The following is a 21,131-nucleotide window of genomic DNA, read 5'->3' on the forward strand; positions in this document are numbered from 1 at the left end:
ATTTATGACATCTCATGTTGCCCTCTATTTGGATCTTTCAGCAACTATCGTTAAATTTATTACTTAAAAAATATAATTTTTTTTAAATATAATAATCATATTAGCTAATTATAATTATCTAACTTTAAATGAGTATGTTTCATTGATATAAATTACATTGCAAAAAATAATTTGGCGGGCGCTACGCAAGCCTCCGGAAAATTCTCTCTACTCTCTCTCCTCTCCCACTTACAAAATCCAGTTGCAGCTGGTTGGCGCGCGCCGGGAAGGGGAGGGTGGGTGGGTAGGGGATCCACATCCTTCTACCCGCTCGCTTCTACCTCTCTCTACTCTACAGTCTAACTTAACTCGGGTTTTGTACTAAGCGAGCGTGGGTCAGTTGGTTGAGTCACGGATTCAGGCGCCTTCACTGGCGTCTAGTATGGATCGGCACATCGCAGGTTCGAGGCCCCGCACCGACGGAAAAATAATTTCAATTGAAATAAAATACGTTACGCCACCTATGAGGCGTAACGTGAACTTCGGGTGAATTTTCAGTTAAAAATCGCGGGAATTTCAAAATATTTATGACGAAACTCCTCAGGTCACAGCAAAAAAAAGCCAGCCAGCCAGCCAGCAGCGGTCAGAACAATAGTTTTCCAGCTCTAAAGAGCGGCAAAACTAAAAACCGGTACAGCCAAGGTCGTTTAATTTTTTTTTTCAAGACGTTTATGAAGAATCAGAAAAACCCGAATGGCCTTGAGTGTTCCCTAATTCTCATCCCCCATCCCTTCCCCCGATGCTACGCTAGAGAGGACACGGTTTTTACAGTGGAAGGTGGGCCATTTTCCGGTCCCTTTAGAGATCCATCGTTCATACTTCACACATGCTTCATAGTAGCAGGGAGGAGGAATGTTGTAAAGGAGTGGTCTACGCACGTTGTAAAAAGAGAGAGAATTCTCGCAGATTCCGGGTTAGAGCTCTGCCAGGCTAAAATTTACTCTCGCATAGAATAGGCATAGAAATTTGAAACTTGGTTTTTTCTCTCTCTAACGTCAGTGATGACGTACTTGCGCACCGCTGATGCGTAGTAGCTACTAGTCGGCCTCGGGTAGATCTCTCTCTCCAGACCGCTAAATGGAGACCTCTCCGTAATACCTTTGGCCACTCCACTACATTCCTCCTCCCTGATAGTAGAAGTTTAAAAATTCCAACATGCTTTTCGCGGTCCGACATCATTGAGTGCTGACACCTCTCCGTGGAAATAGTTGCGAATTCACGTGTAAAATAAGTTCTTTTTGCTATAACGAGGTGGCACATAAAAATTAGGCCAAGCCAATGACCAGTGTACTCTGGGAAATTAAACGTCGATGCATGGGAAGGGCTTCTCGTGTTAACACTATAGAATATGCAACTCCAGAATCAAATTTCCTCTAAGATTTTGAAAAATACTATTCTTTCTTAAGACTTTGAATATTTTCCACTTTCGAACGAGTTTAATGGTATATATTGGGGTCTATAATAAGCAGTGTGACAAAGATTCATCGGAATTTGTTTTTATTTCACTTTGTCAAATGGCTACGAAGCCCTGTGCCACAACCGGGTAAAAATTTAACAACCGTAACAAAGGGAGGAAGCTAGCAGCTAATTCGGACTTTGTATCACCAAGGATAGATTTAATTTTAGAAGTAGGAATGGAGAACAGTGATGTGATGTGGGCGCGCGTCAAAGTCCCGGACCCCTTTCCACGGGACGGAGGGGTATGATAGAAGAGGCGGGTCATTAGTGACAGAGGTAAAGAGGAATTACACATTTTTCACCGTCCCCGTTAGCAACGTCATCAAAACGTAGTTTAAGTGAGCCGATAAGGTAATTTAAACTTTCCGTTACGTGTTGGAACTTGGAGGGATGGGCTCTATACTTGGCTATGAGTCGGACTGAAGTAAATACTAACCGTTCTCATTACTGCTTCTAAAATTAAATCTATTCCTGGTAGCACTCCCTACCCCACTCTTTTCGCTCTTCACTCCACTTTCAACATAGTCTGGATAGCAAAACCCCCTTAAGAGCGAACGAAACAATTGGACACACCATAGACATACCATTCCAATATTTACTTGCATAGAAAGAAAACACAGGCGGGAGGTCGCACTCATGGGTTATTTCCCTCACGCCAAGGGGTACCGCCAGACGGAGCCCGAGTACACTCACTACACGTGGGAGGATAGCTAACTGGCTCTGCCTCTGAACGAGTTTTTGTCATATTTTTGGGTCATAAATAATTATCATTTTTACTAGAAAAATATGACTAAAGCCGCGTTCACACTAGCTACTTTCAAACCGGTTTGAACCTTAAACCTGAATAGCTAATCCATTTTCAAGAAAATATTTAAAATTAACGATCTCTAAGGTTAAAAGCAAAATTTTACATTTCAACCATTCAAAACTTTGATAACGGTTTTCAAATGTCTTGTGTAAATCCGGCTTATTAAGTGCATTAAGAAATAATTTTTCCATCAAATTTTTTGTTTACCCTATTCTGTGATGTCGGGGGAGGGGGCATACCAAGGAGAGCAATATTAAAAGTTAATTTTAATTCATGTTTATTTAAACACGAAATTCAATTACATTTTAATTTTAATTCATGTTTATTTAAACACTAAATTCAATTACATTCAAAGCTTTTGAACAAAATATTTCGAATAATAAAAATTGTTAATTACATATCTTAAGAGGATGAATATTACGAAACAAATATTAAGAAGAAATAATCAATGACATTTAGGGTATTATTGAAAATAATTTGAAACGTTTTAACTTCAAAAATAAAAAAATCAGCTTAAACATTTTCGTTGCGTTCGTCAAGAATGTTTTTCCTGAACATATCGAAAATGCTTTTGAATAATCTCTTGGCAATGTCTGGTTGCAACTCCTTATAGAAATCTGAAGCTAATACTTCATCCCAATGGGCAGCCACAAACTTCATGGCTGCTTTTTGCAAAGTGTTTGATTCGTATATTACCGCCGATTGAAGTACGTAAGCGGCGTTCTCCACGGAAATAATTGGCACTATGCTTTCAACACACATAGACTTCAAATCGGGTAAAAGACAGAGGTGGGCGGCTTGTAGCAATCCAAAATGACTTTTGTGAATATTGGGTGGATTTTGACCCGTGTAGAGGAAATGCAACAAGTCCTTGACCACTGAGGCGTCAAATACTTCAGTCCAGTCGACGCAGTTAGTTTGACTTTCCTTCATATCCGTTTGAAACATTTTCTTGAAATACTCGGAATGCGACGCCAAGACGAACTTGTGACAAGGAAATTCCGCATCGTTAGTTTTGATGATCGTGTCTGTTAAAATTCCTTCGTCCAACCAGGCCAGTTGCTTTTCGAAAAACGTATTTTCGTCGCACGAAGCAATGGTGATAAAGATTTCAATTTCTTTGTCATAGGTTCCATAATAACTTTCATAACCGAGGTGGAAAATTAAGGGAAAGTCAAATCCATTGAACATTGGGCCTTTCGTGTACCCCTTGCGAATCGTTGATTTTTCTTCGTTCATGAATATGTCTACTTGGCAATAACATCTTTCGTAACACAGGTTTCCATTAAGTGCGGAACCTCTCAAATTCAGGAACCAATCATAACCCTTGGGAGTGTACGAACTGTTCATTTTCCACTTGTGTAATTGATCGCCATGTTGATGATGTCCTTCAACATTTACCGTCCATTCATCAGTCCCTTTTATTTTTTTGCGAAACGTTTGCTTTCTAATATGAAAGATTCGTTTTGTTGATGTGGCTTCAACGGTGGACATAATTCCGTCTTAACCTTAACTTCAAACAACCTCTTTCAATGAATTAATAGCGCCAATTCGTTTTACCAACCGTACCAGTTCAGTAGTAAACTTATTCTGAGCAAGCTAAGCAGGTTTTGACGAGATCTTTCGAAACTTTATTTTTTCTCCCAAAGAGTAAAGATTACGGACTAGAAACACTGCCCTCCGTGTAATTTCATGGTATATTTAAGGTTAACAATGTTTATATCAAGTATCTATTTTAAAATCACTGCACCAAGCTAGTAACATCGGATGTAATAAGACATTAATTTAATAGCTTTTTATATTAGGCTTTTTGTGAGAGTACTTTTTATTCCTTAAACTCTTTTCTTTGATGAAAATTTTCCACTGCCCGACTGTTGGCCTCATGGCCAGTCTACATTCCCACGGTGGCAGAAAGGGCGTCGATTGGTTCCTTCTTGCCACGTGGGTTACTGCAAAGAGGGTATAGAGAAGTGGAGTTGAAGCTCGCAGGGTACCGTTTATCAAAGCATTTTAAGAGTTCTCGATTTTCTTTTTAATTTATTTTTTTATATTTTCCTTCTAATATCCGGTTCACCGCATTTCAACCAATAAGAGGTCAGAGAGAGATGCGTGCGCACACCGGAAGCTTAGAGGTAAACTTTCAAAGCGAGAACACTCCATCCAAGCCTTCTACTCCGCCTCTGTATACCCTCTTTGGTTACTGTCTGTTACCATGCAGAGCTACTATTTTTGCGCCCTCTCTCCAACACAAGCTGTACTATTCTAAAAACGTCTCGTACTGAAGATTCTCACTAGAGTGCAGTTTATCTCTGATCCCGTGGGGGTTTTCCAACATCCTCGTTTGTTCCGCTGTGTGAGCTAGAATTTTCGGTTGTCACTTGTCAGTCTGAAAAGCGTGTTTAAACCTCTCCTTTTATACTCCTTCTGACTGATGCGTTAGTTTATGGTTTATAGCGTTTTCCATTCTCCTTTTATACTCCTTGTGACTGTATGCGTTAGTTTATGGTTTATAGCGTTTTCCATTGGTATTTTACGTGGAGTAAGTTTATTAGAGTGGAAATTAACTTTTCCTTGCATTGCAGCTAGCTCTACTTAAAATTTCTCCATGATGGGCAAATACAAGCAGTAAATTAAGAACGGCATTACTAAGCAAGTTTCGGCTCATTTTTATTTAGATTTAACAATTACATTCTTACTAAACTATACTAAACTATTACTATGATACGGAAAAAACTTAATAATATTATTTTAAATTTATTTTAAACATGAATTCAAAGTTATGAAATACATTCAAAGCTTCCGAACAAAACATTTCATTATTATTTCACTTTTTGTTTTGACATTTTAAAAATTTCAGTCATTTGAAATTAGTAAAAACTGAGCAGTAGTAGTAATTATCTCAAGATAATGTCCGAGTACTAGAAAAACATCGCTTAGCAGTCTCGACTTCACACTGGCATCAATTTCTTGGTAAGCATCCGTCGCCGATACTAGTTGGTAGTTAGCAGCCACAAACTTAATTGCAATTGCTTTCAAATCTTCCAATTCGTAAATCTTTGACATTTCAAGCACTCGACCAACGTTGTTCACATCTATATCTTCCCGAATTTTGTTGGCGCAGATGTCTTTTAACTTTGGTAACTGACAAAGATGCGCGGCTTCAAGTAATTGATACGTATTTTCCCCAATATCGGGTGGTGTTTGTCCGGTGTAGATAAAGTGCAATAGATCCTTGACCACGCTGGCTTCAAAGACATCAGTCCACTCGACGACACTCGTCCATTTTTCTTTCATGTCGGATTGAAACATCGCCCGGAAATATTCGGATTCCGCGGCTATGATTGCTTTGTGGCAAGGGAATTCTTGTTCCTTGGTTTTGATCACTATGTCCGTTAGGATAGCTTGGTCCATCATGGCCTTTAGTGGTTCCATTGATTTCGGCTTATTACTGGTGCACGAAGCGATGGTAATACAGATCTCTATTTCTTTGCACATTCTACTGTAACGTCCATAACCGAGGTTAACATGCGTAAAGTCAAATTCATTGAACATCGGGCCGTTCAAAACTCCTTTACGAACAGTGACTTTGTCTTTTCCAATTCTGCATATTTCCACTTTGCAGTAGCACCTTTCGTACTTTACATTTTCATCGACTGCGAAACCGCTAAAATCTACGAACCAATTTTTAGCCGATTCGTCGTCGTACTTTACGAAACCGACTTTTACGCAATTATAATGAGAACTCTTCAATCTCCACGTGAACAGTTCCTCTCCATGTTGATCATGCGCTTCGATATTAAGATCCAGTTCATCTAATTCAAATAATTTTTGACGAAACGTTTGTTTCCTAATTTTGAAAATTCTTTGGTCTTGCATAATTTGACCTTAAATCTTAACTTCAAAGAATTACTTCTAGCCTCTTAGTGAAGAAATAACTTCGATACTTTCTCCTACCGTTCCCTTCTCGAGTCGAATTCAATCTCAATTCCAAGGTTGCCAGATAAATAAAATTTATGATTTTGAGCTAAAACCTATTTCAAAAGAAGTCGAAATTTCCAATCATTCATTAATTAAAATATATATATATATATATGAAAAAAGCGACATGTTTGGTTTAACTAAAGTAGCGTCAGTAGTCCAAAAATGATGTCGAAGTCCCATTATATGGGCAAGAAATTTGAAACGCAGCATGTTTCCGCTCAGTGGCGAAAAATGGCGTTTCACATTTCTTTCCCAGAAAATAAGACTTTGATGACGTCATTTTTGGCCTACTGACGCTACTCTAGTTAAACCAAATATGTCGCTTTTTTCATATATATTTTTTTTAATCAATGAATGGAAATTTCGGCTTCTTTTAAAACCTATTACATATTATTTTGAAGCCTTAGAATTCAGATTCAATTCGATTCGAGACGGGAACGGTGGGAGAAAGTATACCGCAGTTATTTCTTCACTAAGAGGCTAGAAGTAATTCTTAGAAGTTAAGATTTAAGGTCAAATTATGCAAGACCAAAGAATTTTCAAGATTGGAAAACAAACGTTTCGTCAAAAACTATTGGAGTTAGATGATCTGAATCTCAATATTCAAGCGCATGATCAATATGGAGAGGAATTGCTCACGTGGAGATTGAAGGGTTCTCATTATAGTTGCGTAAAAGCGGCTTTCGTAGATCAGTACGATGAAGGATTGCCTTTATATTGGTTCGTAGATTTAAGCGGTTCCGCAGTCGATAAAAATGTAAAGTACGAAAGGTGCTACTGCAAAGTTGAACTATGCAGAATTGGAAAAGACAAAGTCACTGTCACTGTCCGTAAAGAAGATTTGAAAGGCCCGATGTTCAATGAATTTGACTTTACGTATGTTAACCTCGGTTGTGGACGTTACAGTAGAATGTGCAAAGAAATGGAGATCTGTATCACCATCGCTTCGTGCACCAGTAATAAGCATAAATCAATTGAACCGCAAAAGACCATGCTGGACCGAGCTATCCTAACGGACATGGTGATCAAAACCAAGGAACAAGACTTCCCTTGCCACAAAGTAATCTTGGCAGCGGAATCCGAATATTTCCGGGCCATGTTTCAATCGGACATGAAAGAAAAACGTACGAGCGTCGTCGAGTGGACTGATGTATTTGAAGCCAGTGTGGTCAAGGATTTATTACACTTCATCTACACCGAACAAACACCATCCAACATTGGAGTTAATATATATCAATTACTTGAAGCCGCGGATCTTTGTCAGTTACCAAAGTTGAAAGACATCTGTGCCAACAAAATTCGGGAAGATATAGGTGTGAACAACGTTGGTCTAGTGCTTGAAATGTCAGAGATTTACGAATTGAAAGATTTGAAAGCAATAGCAATTAAGTTTGTGGCTGCTAATTACCGACTAGTATTGGAGACGGATGCTTACCAAGAAATTGATGCCGAGGTGAAGTCGAGACTGCTAAGCGATGTCTTTAAAGTACTCGGACGCTAGTCATTTATAAATTCTTAAAATTTAGCATAAGCATTGGTAATTTCATTTCTAGATAATTAATTAAATATTTAGCGTTCATACTAATTAAAATGTTTTAAGGCTTTTATCGTAATTCATAACCTTACATGTATTCAAGTGAATTATTGAAATCTTTCATTCGGAAGCTTTGTATGTTTTATAAATTTTTCGGATTCATGTTTAAAATAAATTTAAATTATCTTATTACGTCCTTTCGGTATCATTCATTCACATAGTTTAATATGAATGTAGGTGTTAAATATAAATAAAAATGAGCAGAAACTTGTTACGTAATTTACTGCTTGCAGTTACCCATCAAGAAAACGTTACGTTTTACCTGTTTTACTCTAAGAAAATTAGGTATGTAAAATACCATTGGAAAATGCCAAAACCTTCTACATCCTATCAGGAGGAGTAGACTGCCAACCGAAAATTTTAACTCCAACAACGTGACAAGCGTGGACAAAGCAATACTGAAGGACCGATGGCAGAGGGAAAAAGTTGAAAAATACTTGTTAATTCGCCTTCTAGCGACAGATAGTAGCAAAAAGGATAGTGGGGTCATATGGGGGAATCAACGTTCTAGAGAGGGAAGCAACTAACGTCTTACTTTGTCTTGATGGCGCTAGCTTTTTACGGGACTTGACTCAGTATTTTTCATAACCCCCTTTCATTTTGGTGCTGGAAATTGTAAAATCGAGTGATGTTCTGAGTAGTACAATTGTACTTCTTCAGTATGAAAAGTACATTTTGATGTTAATGTGTTAATTCAGAGCCAATATAAACCAAGTCATGAGGTTTTTCATGTTTTAGCGCTACGTTAAACACTTAATAAATGAATACCATTGAGCTGTCAAAAATTTGTATTAAAAATTTATTTTAATTACTTTATGTAAAATTAGTAATATAAGAGATATTTTTCTTTTTTACTTTGCAGAACCTTTCGATACGTTATCATGGCTGATGATTTTATTGGTCAGCATTCACGCCGCTGCTTTCATTATTTTCTTCTTCGAGTGGTTGAGTCCAGCTGGGCTGGACATGAGATCTAAAGCACCTAAAGGTCAGTTTTACGTAAGAATCGTGTCGTTCTGGAACTAGATTTCATAATTATAGAAAGTGTCGTACTTATAGAACACATATTATAAACTTATGGTAAATAATTTTTTTATTGTAAAGCACACATCTACTCTAATGTTATCACAAGGTCAAACTTTTAAATCAAATAGGTCTATCCTAAAAAAAGTTGTTGCTAGACGCTAGTACTTCTTTAGCATTAACATTTGCGAGTGTGTCTTTTATGGTAACAGACCATCGTTTCTCGTTGTGTCGCGCTAACTGGTTGGTTTGGACTCTGCTCTTTGGCGCCGCGGTCAACGTCGACTGTCCGAGGGGTTTCACAGCCCGGTTCATGTCCAATGTCTGGGGATTCTTTTCCGTCATATTCTTGGCCATCTACACTGCCAATTTGGCCACTTTCATGATCACGAGGGAAGAGTTCTATGAGCTAACTGGCATTGAAGACAAACTGGTACGTTACTTAATTATAAATACAGTGCTTTTGTCCATGTCACGCCATGTTTTTCATACTAGGTTAATATCATATACCTTATAGACGTATATTTTAGAATGGGTTTGTTTGATTGTTCGCTGGTTTTTTATGCACAGTGACAATTCATTAGCGATTTGATCAAACTGCGTGGTTGGTATGAGCAGGACTCCATGTAATTTTAGAAGCAGGAATAGCCTCAGTCCGACTCATAGCCCAGTATAGAGCCCCTCCCCCCAACCAACACGTAACGATAATTTTAAATTACCTTATTGGCTCACTTAAACTGTGTTTTGATGACGTTGCTGACGGGGACGGCGAAAAATACGTAATTCCTCTTTACCTCTGTAGCTATGATCCGCCTCTCATTTCATACCCCCTCGTCCATGGGAACAAGGTCCCAAGTTCCTCTGTTCTCTATTCCTGCTTCTAAAATTACGTGGATTCCTAGTATGAGTAACTTTAGTAAAAGCCTTTTAGAATTGGTCTGGTCATGGATATGTGTAAATACTAATTTATAATACGTTATTTTGATTAACCCCTAAGTGTTATTAAGTTTCATTGAAATGAAAGGTTAATTTCTGAGAAACCTACATCATAACAATTTATGACAGACCTATCAGAAACGTCCTGTAGAACGTGCTACAAGAATTTCGCTAATAAAAAGACACTGCGTTTCGCGATTGGTCCGAGGTGCTAATTTCAAATTATCTATGAAATTTCAAACTAATTTTAATTTGAAAATCTTTCGGAGGTGATTTCCTATGCAGATTGTAATTAGTACAAGAACCGATTAAAAATCACTTGATTTTCCGTTTCATCCTCCCTTTGACAAACTTGACTCAGTGACGTACTGTTATTTTATTTAGTATAATAACTAGTATGCTAGATGAAAATTAATCTAGATGCAATTACTTACATCTATTTTCTCTTACTCGGTAAAAGTACGCAAACTGCATCAGCCAAGAGCAATTAGCTCGCTCGTAAAACAGTAAAACTATCTCTTGCTCTCCTTCAAGCTCATAAAGCCAAATTTGTCTGACCCCTTTTCCTCCTACAGGCAGTTTGAAGACTATTATCTCCCATCTCTTGGACGGACGGTAGCAAACTGTTTCCAACTCCACGTTAATTCTATTTATAATAATAATAATAACAACCCCTCCATCACTTGCCATTCATCTGACTCTTTCCATCTCTTTTAAATTTCAAGAAAAGTAAATTCACTCAAAGCTATCTCTGATCGCAAGCTTGACAGATATTCTCTCTAACAAGCTTTATCTACTTTTGACTTTATGATATGGACTAGGAATACACAGATTTTTGTCCAATGGAATATTTAAAGGCCGACTTCCAGCGAACTGAAAAGTGAAAACCGAGCATCGAGACTAACAATGGCGCAACCGTGCCGATTTTCAAATCCCCGCTGGGGTAAAAGATGGAAGAGTTCTAGCAAACTGAAAGCCGGTGCCATATGTGGTTCTAGCGAACAGAAGATAAACAATATAGAAATCATTTTTTCTCCCAAATTTTTGCTTTCCTCTGAAGGAAATTCTCTTTTGATCATCTTCAGTTCAATAGAACCACACAGCACGGTTTTCAGTTATCTATAAGCCTTCCAACTTTTTCCCCAGCGTGGATTTGAAAATTGGCACGGTCGCTCCATTGTTAGTCTCGATGCTCAGTTTTCAGTTCACTAGAACCCTTCTCGTTGGAAGTCGGCCTTTAAATTGCCATTTTCTCGGCAAACCAAAAGCATTGCCTTCTATAATTGTGATAGTACCCGTAACTAAAGGAGGACGTGACTCTATTCCGTTTTGGTTTTGAAGAGAAATGTTTACTACACGAAGATGACGCTGTACTTTCTTAAATTTAGACCCTCATGGACAATGCCACCAGACATACACATACTTATGCATTATAGGGTTATGGCAATACTGAATTTGCTACTTTTCCGCTGTTAAGCGTTGTAAACGTAACAAACTAACGTAAATAGGAAACTGGGTCAATTTTCATTTAAAACAGACTCAGTTTATGCAGTAGATAAACGGGTTATCGGCGTGAAGTACTTAATGCGAATTTAGTTACAAACGTTTGTTCCTTCCGTATTTCAGTGATTTTATCATTTATCCAGCACTTTCCTCGTATTTGAAATTATACAATTTTAGAAGTATGTCATTTAGACATTATCAAAACCACGAGAATTAAAAGCATTCTAAAAGGTTACTGGTATTAGTTAGTAGAGGGCGCTGTGTTTAGCTGTGGCATAGTCCAGCCACCACTCCTTTATGCATTGTAAAGGGGACCACATGTAAATATGAGTCCAAGGCTTAGTGTTGAAGATACGAACAATTAAGGTTTTCGTAATGGACAATACGCGTTATACTTACCCGCCAAGCTCTGGAGAAGACCCCTATTGGGCGAATAGTACCATCTGACGGATTCGTGAAATAGGAGTAGTCCCCAGTGCTTCGCTTTTTCCATTAAAATAGAAGAGTTCTAGCCCAGAGTATCACTTTAAGGATCATATTTGAAAATGGTTGGATACGTTTAGTTGCTATCTTCGGATTCATTTACTTTTAGTTACAAGTAGATTAGAGCTAAAGGCGGGGTACGCTACTGTTTAGTTTCACTGACGGACCTTCCGTTCATTAATCACTAATTGGTTCCCCTTAATTATCGTTTTAACTAGTTGCTATTGAATATAGATTCGCAATTCCATTCTATTGTATTGTTACAATAGGCGATTGGAATTAATTACCTTTGATCAATTCCAATACTGATTAATTAGCGGACTAATGGAGTAATTAGATTGTGGTTAGATTCTGAAGTACGCCTTAAATAGCTTTCATGCTTTTTAATGGATATCATCAATATTATATTCTACTACTTGTGCCCTTCATAGATATCTTATATATTTCAGAAAGCTCTTTGTTTATATGTTTATTCTTTGTACACAGTCGTAATTAGTTATCTAATTTGACAAAACTTCACGGTTAATATTGGCAGAAGTCTATAATACTTCTCTTTGAGAGAAGTGTACCACAAAGCGGGGCAATTGCAACATGATTCTTTCCCAACATCCCTTAACATTTGGAGCAAGGTTACTAAACCGAATCACGTACGCGATAAATAGTTCCTTCATCATTACTCTATTTGCGCTTAACTATTTGCCAAGGCGCATGCGCTTGTGGAAATTTGTCCCAAGTCAAGACAATCAAGGTTTGTGGGCTCAAAGCTGAGGACTACACAGTTATAGAATTCACCCTTGCACGGTGCGATAGTTACCCATCTGAAGTTTGATGAGCGAACAAAAAGGGTGACCCTGGGATGAATCATGTTACACAACTAAAGTATTAAGAGGATACAGTGTGTCATCCTTCTTCTATTATAACCTTCTGGTCTGAGGAAAGTTTCCTCAACGTTGGACCCGCGAACCCCTTGCAATTAAGCTTGTTAAAAATGTCCCATTTTAGACCCTTAATATTTTAGTTTTTTTGAATAACCCGCAATTAAGCATTGTTTTAATGAATTTAAAGTTGTAAAAAAGATGAGTTACTTAATAAGACTTTAATGAGACACTTCATAAAGGTGGGCCCAAACCTCAAAGACTCTTTACAGTGTCTGCATGGAGAGAAACTCTTAAAACCACCTGACAACCTGATCGTGAATGATCGGATAACGAATACATTAAAATATATTATTTTTTATACACATTTTATTAAGTTTTATTTTTGTTATAAGTAACTTCAATATTAGATCAGGGATAGATTTAATTTTAGAAGCAGGAATGGAGAACGGTTATTATTTACTTCAGTCCGAATCATAACCCAGAGCCCCTCCCTCCAACACGTAACGGAAAGTTTAAATTATCTTATTGGCTCACTTAAACTACGTTTTGATGACGTTGCTGACGGGGACGGCGAAAAATACGTAATTCCTATTTATCTCTGTCGCTATAACCACCTCTTCTTTCATACCCCTCCTTCCCGTGGAAGGGGGTCTGGGACTTGGACGCTCGCCCGCATACTCTGTTCTCCATTCCTACTTCAAAAATTAAATCTATCCCTGGTTTATTTTTGTTATAAGTATATAATTTCAATATTGGATCAATAAATATTGAATTTTAATCATTTTTGCTTTGACAGCTTCAAAATCCGTATCTGGTGGATCCAGCCTTTCGCTTCGGCACCATTCCATTTGGAAACACGGAGGCAGTTTTGCGAGACAATAAACCGGAAATGTACGCTTACATGAAAAGATTCAACCGTTCGACCGTCAACGAGGGCATCGCGGCTGTCAAAGAAAGGTTAGAAACATTCTTCAAATTTCAAGGGATTGCATATTTTCATCCAAACGTTGAGCTGAGTTTAAAAATATTCGCATCTCAAGCCATTTAATAGGTGTGTGACATTTTGACGTCTTTAGACTGTCACACTCCAAAAATTAGATCCAAGTATGTTTTAATTTTAATTTAATTTTCTAATAAATCATAGTTCTTTAGCCATCGTGTGATATTAAAAATTGTTAGTATTTTAGTTTTGTCTGACAATATCGTGTAGTCATAAAGCTGTCCTGAAGTCCGTTTAAAAAAGTATATTTAGGTTAAAACTCAACTAAGCAACCATTTCTTCAAATAACCCTATTATCAGAAGTCCATTAAATTTACCTTAGGCTAGGCTAATTTAATGGACTTCTGCTATTATTCACATAAACGACCCAAATTTTGAGGTGCTTGAAGACCAGGGCTCTACATAAGGCACTAGTCAAGGCATTTGACTACTAAAAAAAATGCCTTGACTACTAAAATAAATCGAAATCTGGGGGCTCACTAGTCAGGCTGACTACTAAAAAAAAATATCCTTATGTAGAGCCCTGTTGAAGACACCATTTCCAAAATGGAGGTCGCAGTATCGTCTGCTTGATAAAGGGTTAAGACGAAAAAGCTGGACGGTAAATGGGTCCAAAGACGTTAGATAGCACTTCAAAGTTACCAGTCCTTTGTTTTGAAGCCATATGTAACGTCTTTCTTGTATACATACCATCTTATTAAATATTCAAGGTGGTCAAATATGAGACCGAAGACTTTTGAAAAGGGTCTATGGAATTCGAAAATTTTGCGATATAACGATTAAATCCTATTTAACCCATTTTACTTGGTTTACAACGCACCTTAACTAGAATTGATCCGTTGATCGTACATTGTAACCATTACTTCACTCAGCAATTGGGATACTTAAGATCATTATCTTATGCCAATAGGCATAACTTCATAAGATATGTTCCATAAGTTTGTCACTGGTTACAAACTGGAGCTTGTCATGAAGTGACGTAGGTCATAGATTCAGGGTAAAGCGACGTCTGGTGAGACGCTGTCAAAGGCTTAGTACAGACTAAATAGGAAGATGAATTGAAAACCGCGTGTACTCAATTCTCGCTTGTCGTTCTCAAACTATCTCTCAATTGGTATCTAGCATTTCGAAGTATATGTAGTGTCATACTTACGGAACTTATAAACTTAAGCTATAAATAATATCAAATCAATCGCGAAATTAAATCGGAAAAGCTATGACCAATGACCCCATTATCTAATATTCGACCTTTAACCCTTCCATCCCTGAAATTATGGAAATTTCTGTTAATATTCAAATATCTGTGGGATTTGTGGCTAGAGGTAAAGGGAATTCTCATTCGGAAAAGTTAAAGATTGGGATTGGAATCGGAATCAACTTTCAAGAGTCAAGTTTTTGAATAATAAAGCAATAAATTGAACCTCACTTGCCAAGGATAATTTTCCAAATCGATGCCGGGCGCGTGCCCGGGGAGGGGGGGGCTTTCTCCCAAAATCTCCAATAATTAGAGGACCTTTAAAGCCTTATTCACACTCAACAAAATATAGTAGTGTCAGTACTACCAGAAGTAAGATAAGGGACTAGAAGTATCGAGGTAACGAAATTCTTCACTTGGCGAAAGTGAATATTCTTGATAACACACCAACGGTTGGCCCTCTGGTAGCGGTTTCTGAATTTTCCCTTCAAAACGTGAGATGCTCGCGGCTGTAGAACTAGATTCAAGCACCCGCGTCCGTGTTCCGCCGCTTTAGGTTGAGGGGAAGGGAGTAGGAAATGTTTTTGGAACTCGTACCAATTTTTTTCTCTCTAGTGTTCAAATTTTTGTTACTAGTGCCAGGATATATTACCAATGCTAGAGTTCTTTACTTTTAGTCCCTTATCCTACTTCTGGTACTACGTATGCAAACGTCACACCCTTCTATCTCTTGGAGTTGGGACTATGACGCGCGAATACTTAGGTATCTTATACCTTCTCCATAGTATACTAGATATCGCTTCTTGCTAGACATAAAGAAGGTTTCAAAACTAATTGGGAAAACCAGTTCTGAACCGTTACGGTGATTCCAGTATACGTGTGAACATGACTTAAGGTTAGGGTCGAAAGACTCCGCTCGATTAGAAGCGGCAAACTCGTCACTGCTCATTGGACAAGGAGTAATCATGCACGGAAGTGAATAAGAGCGTAAACGGGGCATTTCAATCGTTTAATTTTAAGCCGAGTGTCAAAATTAACTTTTTTTACTGAAAGGTAGTAGAAAAACCACGAAAATCTTGGAGACAAATGTTGTGACTTTTTATTATTACGAAAAACCCATCGCTCTCATTGGGTATGACTGAAAAATTCCCTTACTGTAATTGAAATTATTTTAAGACCACGATTTTAAAAACCAAATTTAACTGATTTAATTGTAAATTAGATGTTTTAAGGCAAATTAAATTACATCGGCTAATTTGTAGGCTATACTGGGCTCTTTTGGAACTATCGAGGCTGCATGTACTCTAATTTTTAGTGAGCTAAAAACTTGATCATACAAATCGATTCTCAATATTATCTTTTACTAAAGCTTCCGATTTCATGTAGGAGTTTAAACTAGGAGCTTTTACCTTTGGTGTTTAAAATTACAGATTAGTTTTTCGTAATTAAGAAATATCATAAGTTTATAAGATATGTTCCATAAATATGACACTGCATAAACTTCGTAATGCTGGAGAGTTACATCTCGAGCGAGAATTGTTTACACTTGGTTTTGCAGTCCATCTTCCTATTTAGTCTGTACCAGTGATAGATTTAATTTTCGAAGTAGGAATGGAGAACAGAGAAATCTGGGCGCGCGTCAAAGTCCCGGACCCCCTTCCCCGGGACGGAGGGGTATGAAAGAAGAGGCGGGTCATAGCCACAGAGGTGAAAAGGAATTACGTATTTTTCGCCGTCCCCGTCAGCAACGTCATGAAAACGTAGTTTACGTGAGCCAATAAGATAATTTAACCTTTTCGTTACGTGTTGGGGGAAGGGGCTTTATACTGGGCTATGAGTCGGACAAGTAAATACTAACCGTTCTCCATTCCTACTTCTAAAGTTAAATCTATCCCTGTCTGTACTAAGCCTTTGACAGCGCCTCACCAGAAGTCGCTTTACGAGAATCTAAGACGTTTTACCTACGTTGTCACTTCATGACAGCTCTCACTAACCAGTGACAAACTTCTGGAACTCATCTCGACTTGGAGAGGTTACTTTGGTTTCCCAACTTGTTTTTAATTTAAATATCGGGGCGGTACTATTTACCTATGGTAAATTACCTCCTCGCCTACCTAGGAAATTCACTTCGAAAATCAAAGTTAATCAAAATTTGTTTATAACACGGTTAAATCAGGGTGAAGGGTGGGTTTTTAATTATCCACCAAACCTGCCCTGAAGGCCATAAAGTTAGTGTAATTATACATTAACGATGGATTGATTCATTGATGGAGCAAGGTAAACGCCTGTCGCTAGCTATTAGCTGTTCGACCTCTAATGGGCTGTTCACAAATTACTTATTGCGGAGAGCGGGGGTTGGGTTGTCTTTGCGTAAGTGTTACTAATTATAAAGAGGGGTAGTGAAATTTCCACGTGAATGCAAATCATATTTTACTACATTAACTTCAAGATATAGCATAATTTAATATAATTGAAGATTTTTACCGGAATCTCCGTCCTCTTTACTATGAGTAAAAGCATAAGTTTATGAGATATGTTCTATAAGTATGTCACTACCTATGCTTCGTAATGCTAGAAGAGACTTACAGCTCGAGCTAGTTCGAGAACGATGCAAGCGGGAATTGACTACACTCTGTTTTGTAGGAATTCCATCTTTCTATTTAATTTGAGCTAAATTAAGCTTTTGACAGCGCCTCACCAGGCGTCGCTTTACGAGAATCTATGACCTACGTCACTTCATGACAAGCTCCAGTTTGTAACCAGTGACAAACATATGGAACATATCTTATGAACTTATGGTAAAAAGGATATTGTGTATTTTCGCCTATTTATCTGTTTAAAGAAAAATAGACTGTATTATAATTGCAATGATAGATTTAATTTTAGAAGTAGGAATGGAGAACAGAGTAATCTGGGCGCGCGTCAAAGTTAAGGACCCCCTTCCTCGGGACGGGGGGGGGGTATGAAAGAAGAGGCGGGTCATAGCGACAGAGGTAAAAAGGAATTACGTATTTTAGCCGTCACCGTCAGCAACGTTGTCAAAACGTAGTTTAAGTGAGCCAATAAGATAATTTAAACTTTTCGTTACGTGTTGGAGGGAGGGGCTCTATACTGGGCTATGAGTCGGACTGAAGCAAATACTAACCGTTCTCCATTCCTACTTCTAAAATTAAATCTATCCTTGATCATTTTTAAGGAGAAACTCTATTATGTGTTCAAAAATGTAAAATTAGCATAAGACCAATTTTCAAAAGTCGGAGGTTAGATAAGATGTTCCACCAAGCCAAGCTAAGCTGCGCTTCCTTTTTGAAAAGTTTTTATTTCAATTGTATTCACCATTATTTTTGTGACTCACAAATGTTCTTCTTTTCAACTGTATTGTTGAAGAATAGCAGTTTTTTTTGGGTCACATAATTTTTGAATGGCGTCTTATTTGTTCTCAGAATGCACTCCAATGTTATTATCTCTTGGTTAATTAATTAATAAAACTTATTTAATTCAAAGCGATACTCCTCCTTTGAAAATCCTCCTTGCCTCAAAAAATGTCCACGAGCGCTTTAGAAAACTATAAACTTCGGAATAAGGTACGCAAAATACACAAATTCCCGGTAACCCTTCCTTCCTTCCTCAAACACGAAATTTTCCAAACGGTTTTAATTGAATTTCATATCGGGTTTTCCCGACCCCCCATTGTTGTGTTCCTCTTCCACTTTCAGTAAGCCTAATTGTCCCCAAGGGACCGTCCTATAGATGGCGCTGACCAAACTCCCTTAAATCTAAAGTTTGTCGTTTTAAACATAGATGGCGCAGTTAAGCTTAACTGGTATTGATCAGAGTATGGTTCTGAAGTCGATACCAATCTAAAATGCACCGAATCCAAACCTAAGCGTTGTTATAAAGCATTATAAGTTACGGCATGGATGGAAGTAGGCTGAGAATTCTTAAGGTGGGATTAAATATTAAATTCGTTTCGTTATCTATAATAACACGCGCGGCTTTTCTGAAGTAGATTACGACGAAGTTATTGCTTCAATTTCTCAGTTGGAATCGGTTTTTTGGGTATTCATAATCCTATACTTCTATTCTGTTACTATGAATGTTCTCTTTTGGATTATAGTATTACAGTTGTCATGATAAAACCATGGATAAAGAATGCCCGTGCGGAAATTTGTTTTCACGCTATGGGATAGGCAACTCCCTATCTCGAACGACATCTTATTCTGTATATACTCTGTTACAACATCGGTTGTCAGCACGCCTAAACCTAGGTCTCTATGTAAAGTAGCTTTGTCCGTGCTGACAAGAGATCAAAAAACTTCGGGATCTTTAGGATTTAAAATATCCGCGAGTTTTTTAGCTTGAGTGCACGGACCTCTAGGCCTTAGTTTAAAATATGTGTGAAATAGTATAGCCTACTACACGTATTTGAAACTAAAGCCTAGAGGTCCGTGCACTCGAGCTAAAAAACTCGCAAATATTTTAAATCCTGAAGATCCTGAAGTTTTTTGTTTCTTGACAGCACGTACAAAGCTACGTTACATAGAGACTTGGCTTTACGCGTGCTGACAACCGCCGATGTTGTTACAGAGTATATACAGAATAAGCTGTCGTGCGAGATAGAGAGTTGCCTATCCTGTAGAAACCATCACTATTAGTAGTTTCGATTGGGCATCTTAATGGAACTCCAAAGTAGGCAGCGGCGTGTCGTTAGAAATTATTTAGATTCGCACTAAAAATTCTTGCACAATTATTTATTGAGAGTTGAACGACTTAATTTATCTATAAAACCTGATTAGGCAACCTTTCGTACAGTAGAAACTTATGTTGCGCTTGCTGATGCAGTAGGTTATCGGTAAAGCGCGCTATTAGCATAAGTTCATAAGATATGGTACATAAGTTTGTCACAGGTTACAAAAAAGATCTTGTCATGAACTGATTGAAGTAGGTAAAGCGACGCCTGGTGAGGCGCTGTCAAAGGCTTAGTACAGACTAAATAGGAAGATGGACTGCAAAACTAACCGAGTGTAGGACTTCAATTCTCGCTTGTCGTTCTCCCTTGAACTAGCTCGAGCTGTAAGTCTCTAGCATTACGAAGTATATTCAAAAGCGGATTATGCTTCACAGATAAAGTACGAAAGTCCCACTTTTCCATAGCTTTGGCCATGGATTTCATGATATTCCCAAAGTAAAAACTAAGCAGTCGAACAAAAAAGCTTTTAACCAATCATGAGCCCCCTAACCATAGATAACCTCTTAAATGCCAGACCAATCGGCGACCGCTATTACTATTTTCTTGCATGGGACCTCGAGTCCTCGACTCGACCTCGCCGTCGACATAACCGGGAAGGCGAATTTGCGGTATCGTTCGGTAGGCGTTATAAAATATTCAACGTTTTAAAGCTCAAGTTTCGAAATTTTTTGAGACATTTACCAAGTCTTCAACTAAATATTATAAGATTTTCTTTAAATTTCAACAGAAAAATATTTATTTAGTGTCATACTTAAGGAACATATCTTATTATATTAAGAAGGTAATCGTATTTGCTCCGGTTCTGCATCGACAAAGTGCACAGTTTTCCTAAGCCTTATAGGGTTTATAAAATCCATGATTTAAGTATCCCTTTAAGATTCTTCAAGTGGACCCTATAGTCGCAAATCCAACAGGGAGGCAGGAAGAGAGCGAGATACCGGAGATTTTCTAGCGCGGAAAATGTTTGGTAAGGGAATTTAGGGAAATAAACTCGGAAGAATTTGTATAGAAGACCGTGTGAAATATAGCAAAGGCTTAACGTTTTGCATATCGCTCGACTGCTGCTATCTGGTGGTAAACTTGGGATTTATAGAAGGGTTTTTTATGTGTGGCTTTTGCTTTTCGGTTGGAGACTTGGAAGTTTGAAGTTTTCTGATAAGGTTAGTTCAGCATTGTTTGGGGTTTGTTCTATAGGCTTGCAAGGGACAGAATCTCAAGGGCCTACTATGAGGTTCTTAAGTGGGTTGCTATCTTTAAAAAGCTTACGAAGTGTCTATTATATGATTACGCATCATTAAGTAGTAGTGCCATCTTACTGCTTGGGGTATGAGAGGTCAAAAGTTCTTCATATTTATTGTAAACAAATGTTAAAAAACACTATGTTACGAGGGCTTTAGGGTTAACACTTCACCCAAGTCCTTTTGTTTTAACCATATCTAACGTCTTTGTTGGGCGTTGCACGGCAACTTCAGAGATCCAGTGT

General features: G+C 37.9%; 1 protein-coding gene across 1 annotated transcript in view; it reads left to right on the forward strand.

Moving 5' to 3' along the window:
- LOC149618757 (glutamate receptor ionotropic, NMDA 2B-like) overlaps positions 1-21,131 on the forward strand; it is a 522,592-nt gene that overhangs the window by 492,150 nt on the left and 9,311 nt on the right. The window contains exons 12-14 of the mRNA XM_089853883.1: positions 8,743-8,868; positions 9,116-9,336; positions 13,500-13,660. Coding sequence (XP_089710009.1) covers positions 8,743-8,868; positions 9,116-9,336; positions 13,500-13,660 — 508 coding nt within the window. The remainder of the gene's footprint in view (positions 1-8,742; positions 8,869-9,115; positions 9,337-13,499; positions 13,661-21,131) is intronic.

Source organism: Phalangium opilio, unplaced genomic scaffold (assembly GCF_054372755.1).
Source record: "Phalangium opilio isolate 3A_F unplaced genomic scaffold, DU_Popi_V2 ptg000209l_1, whole genome shotgun sequence".
NCBI lineage: Eukaryota > Metazoa > Arthropoda > Arachnida > Opiliones > Phalangiidae > Phalangium > Phalangium opilio.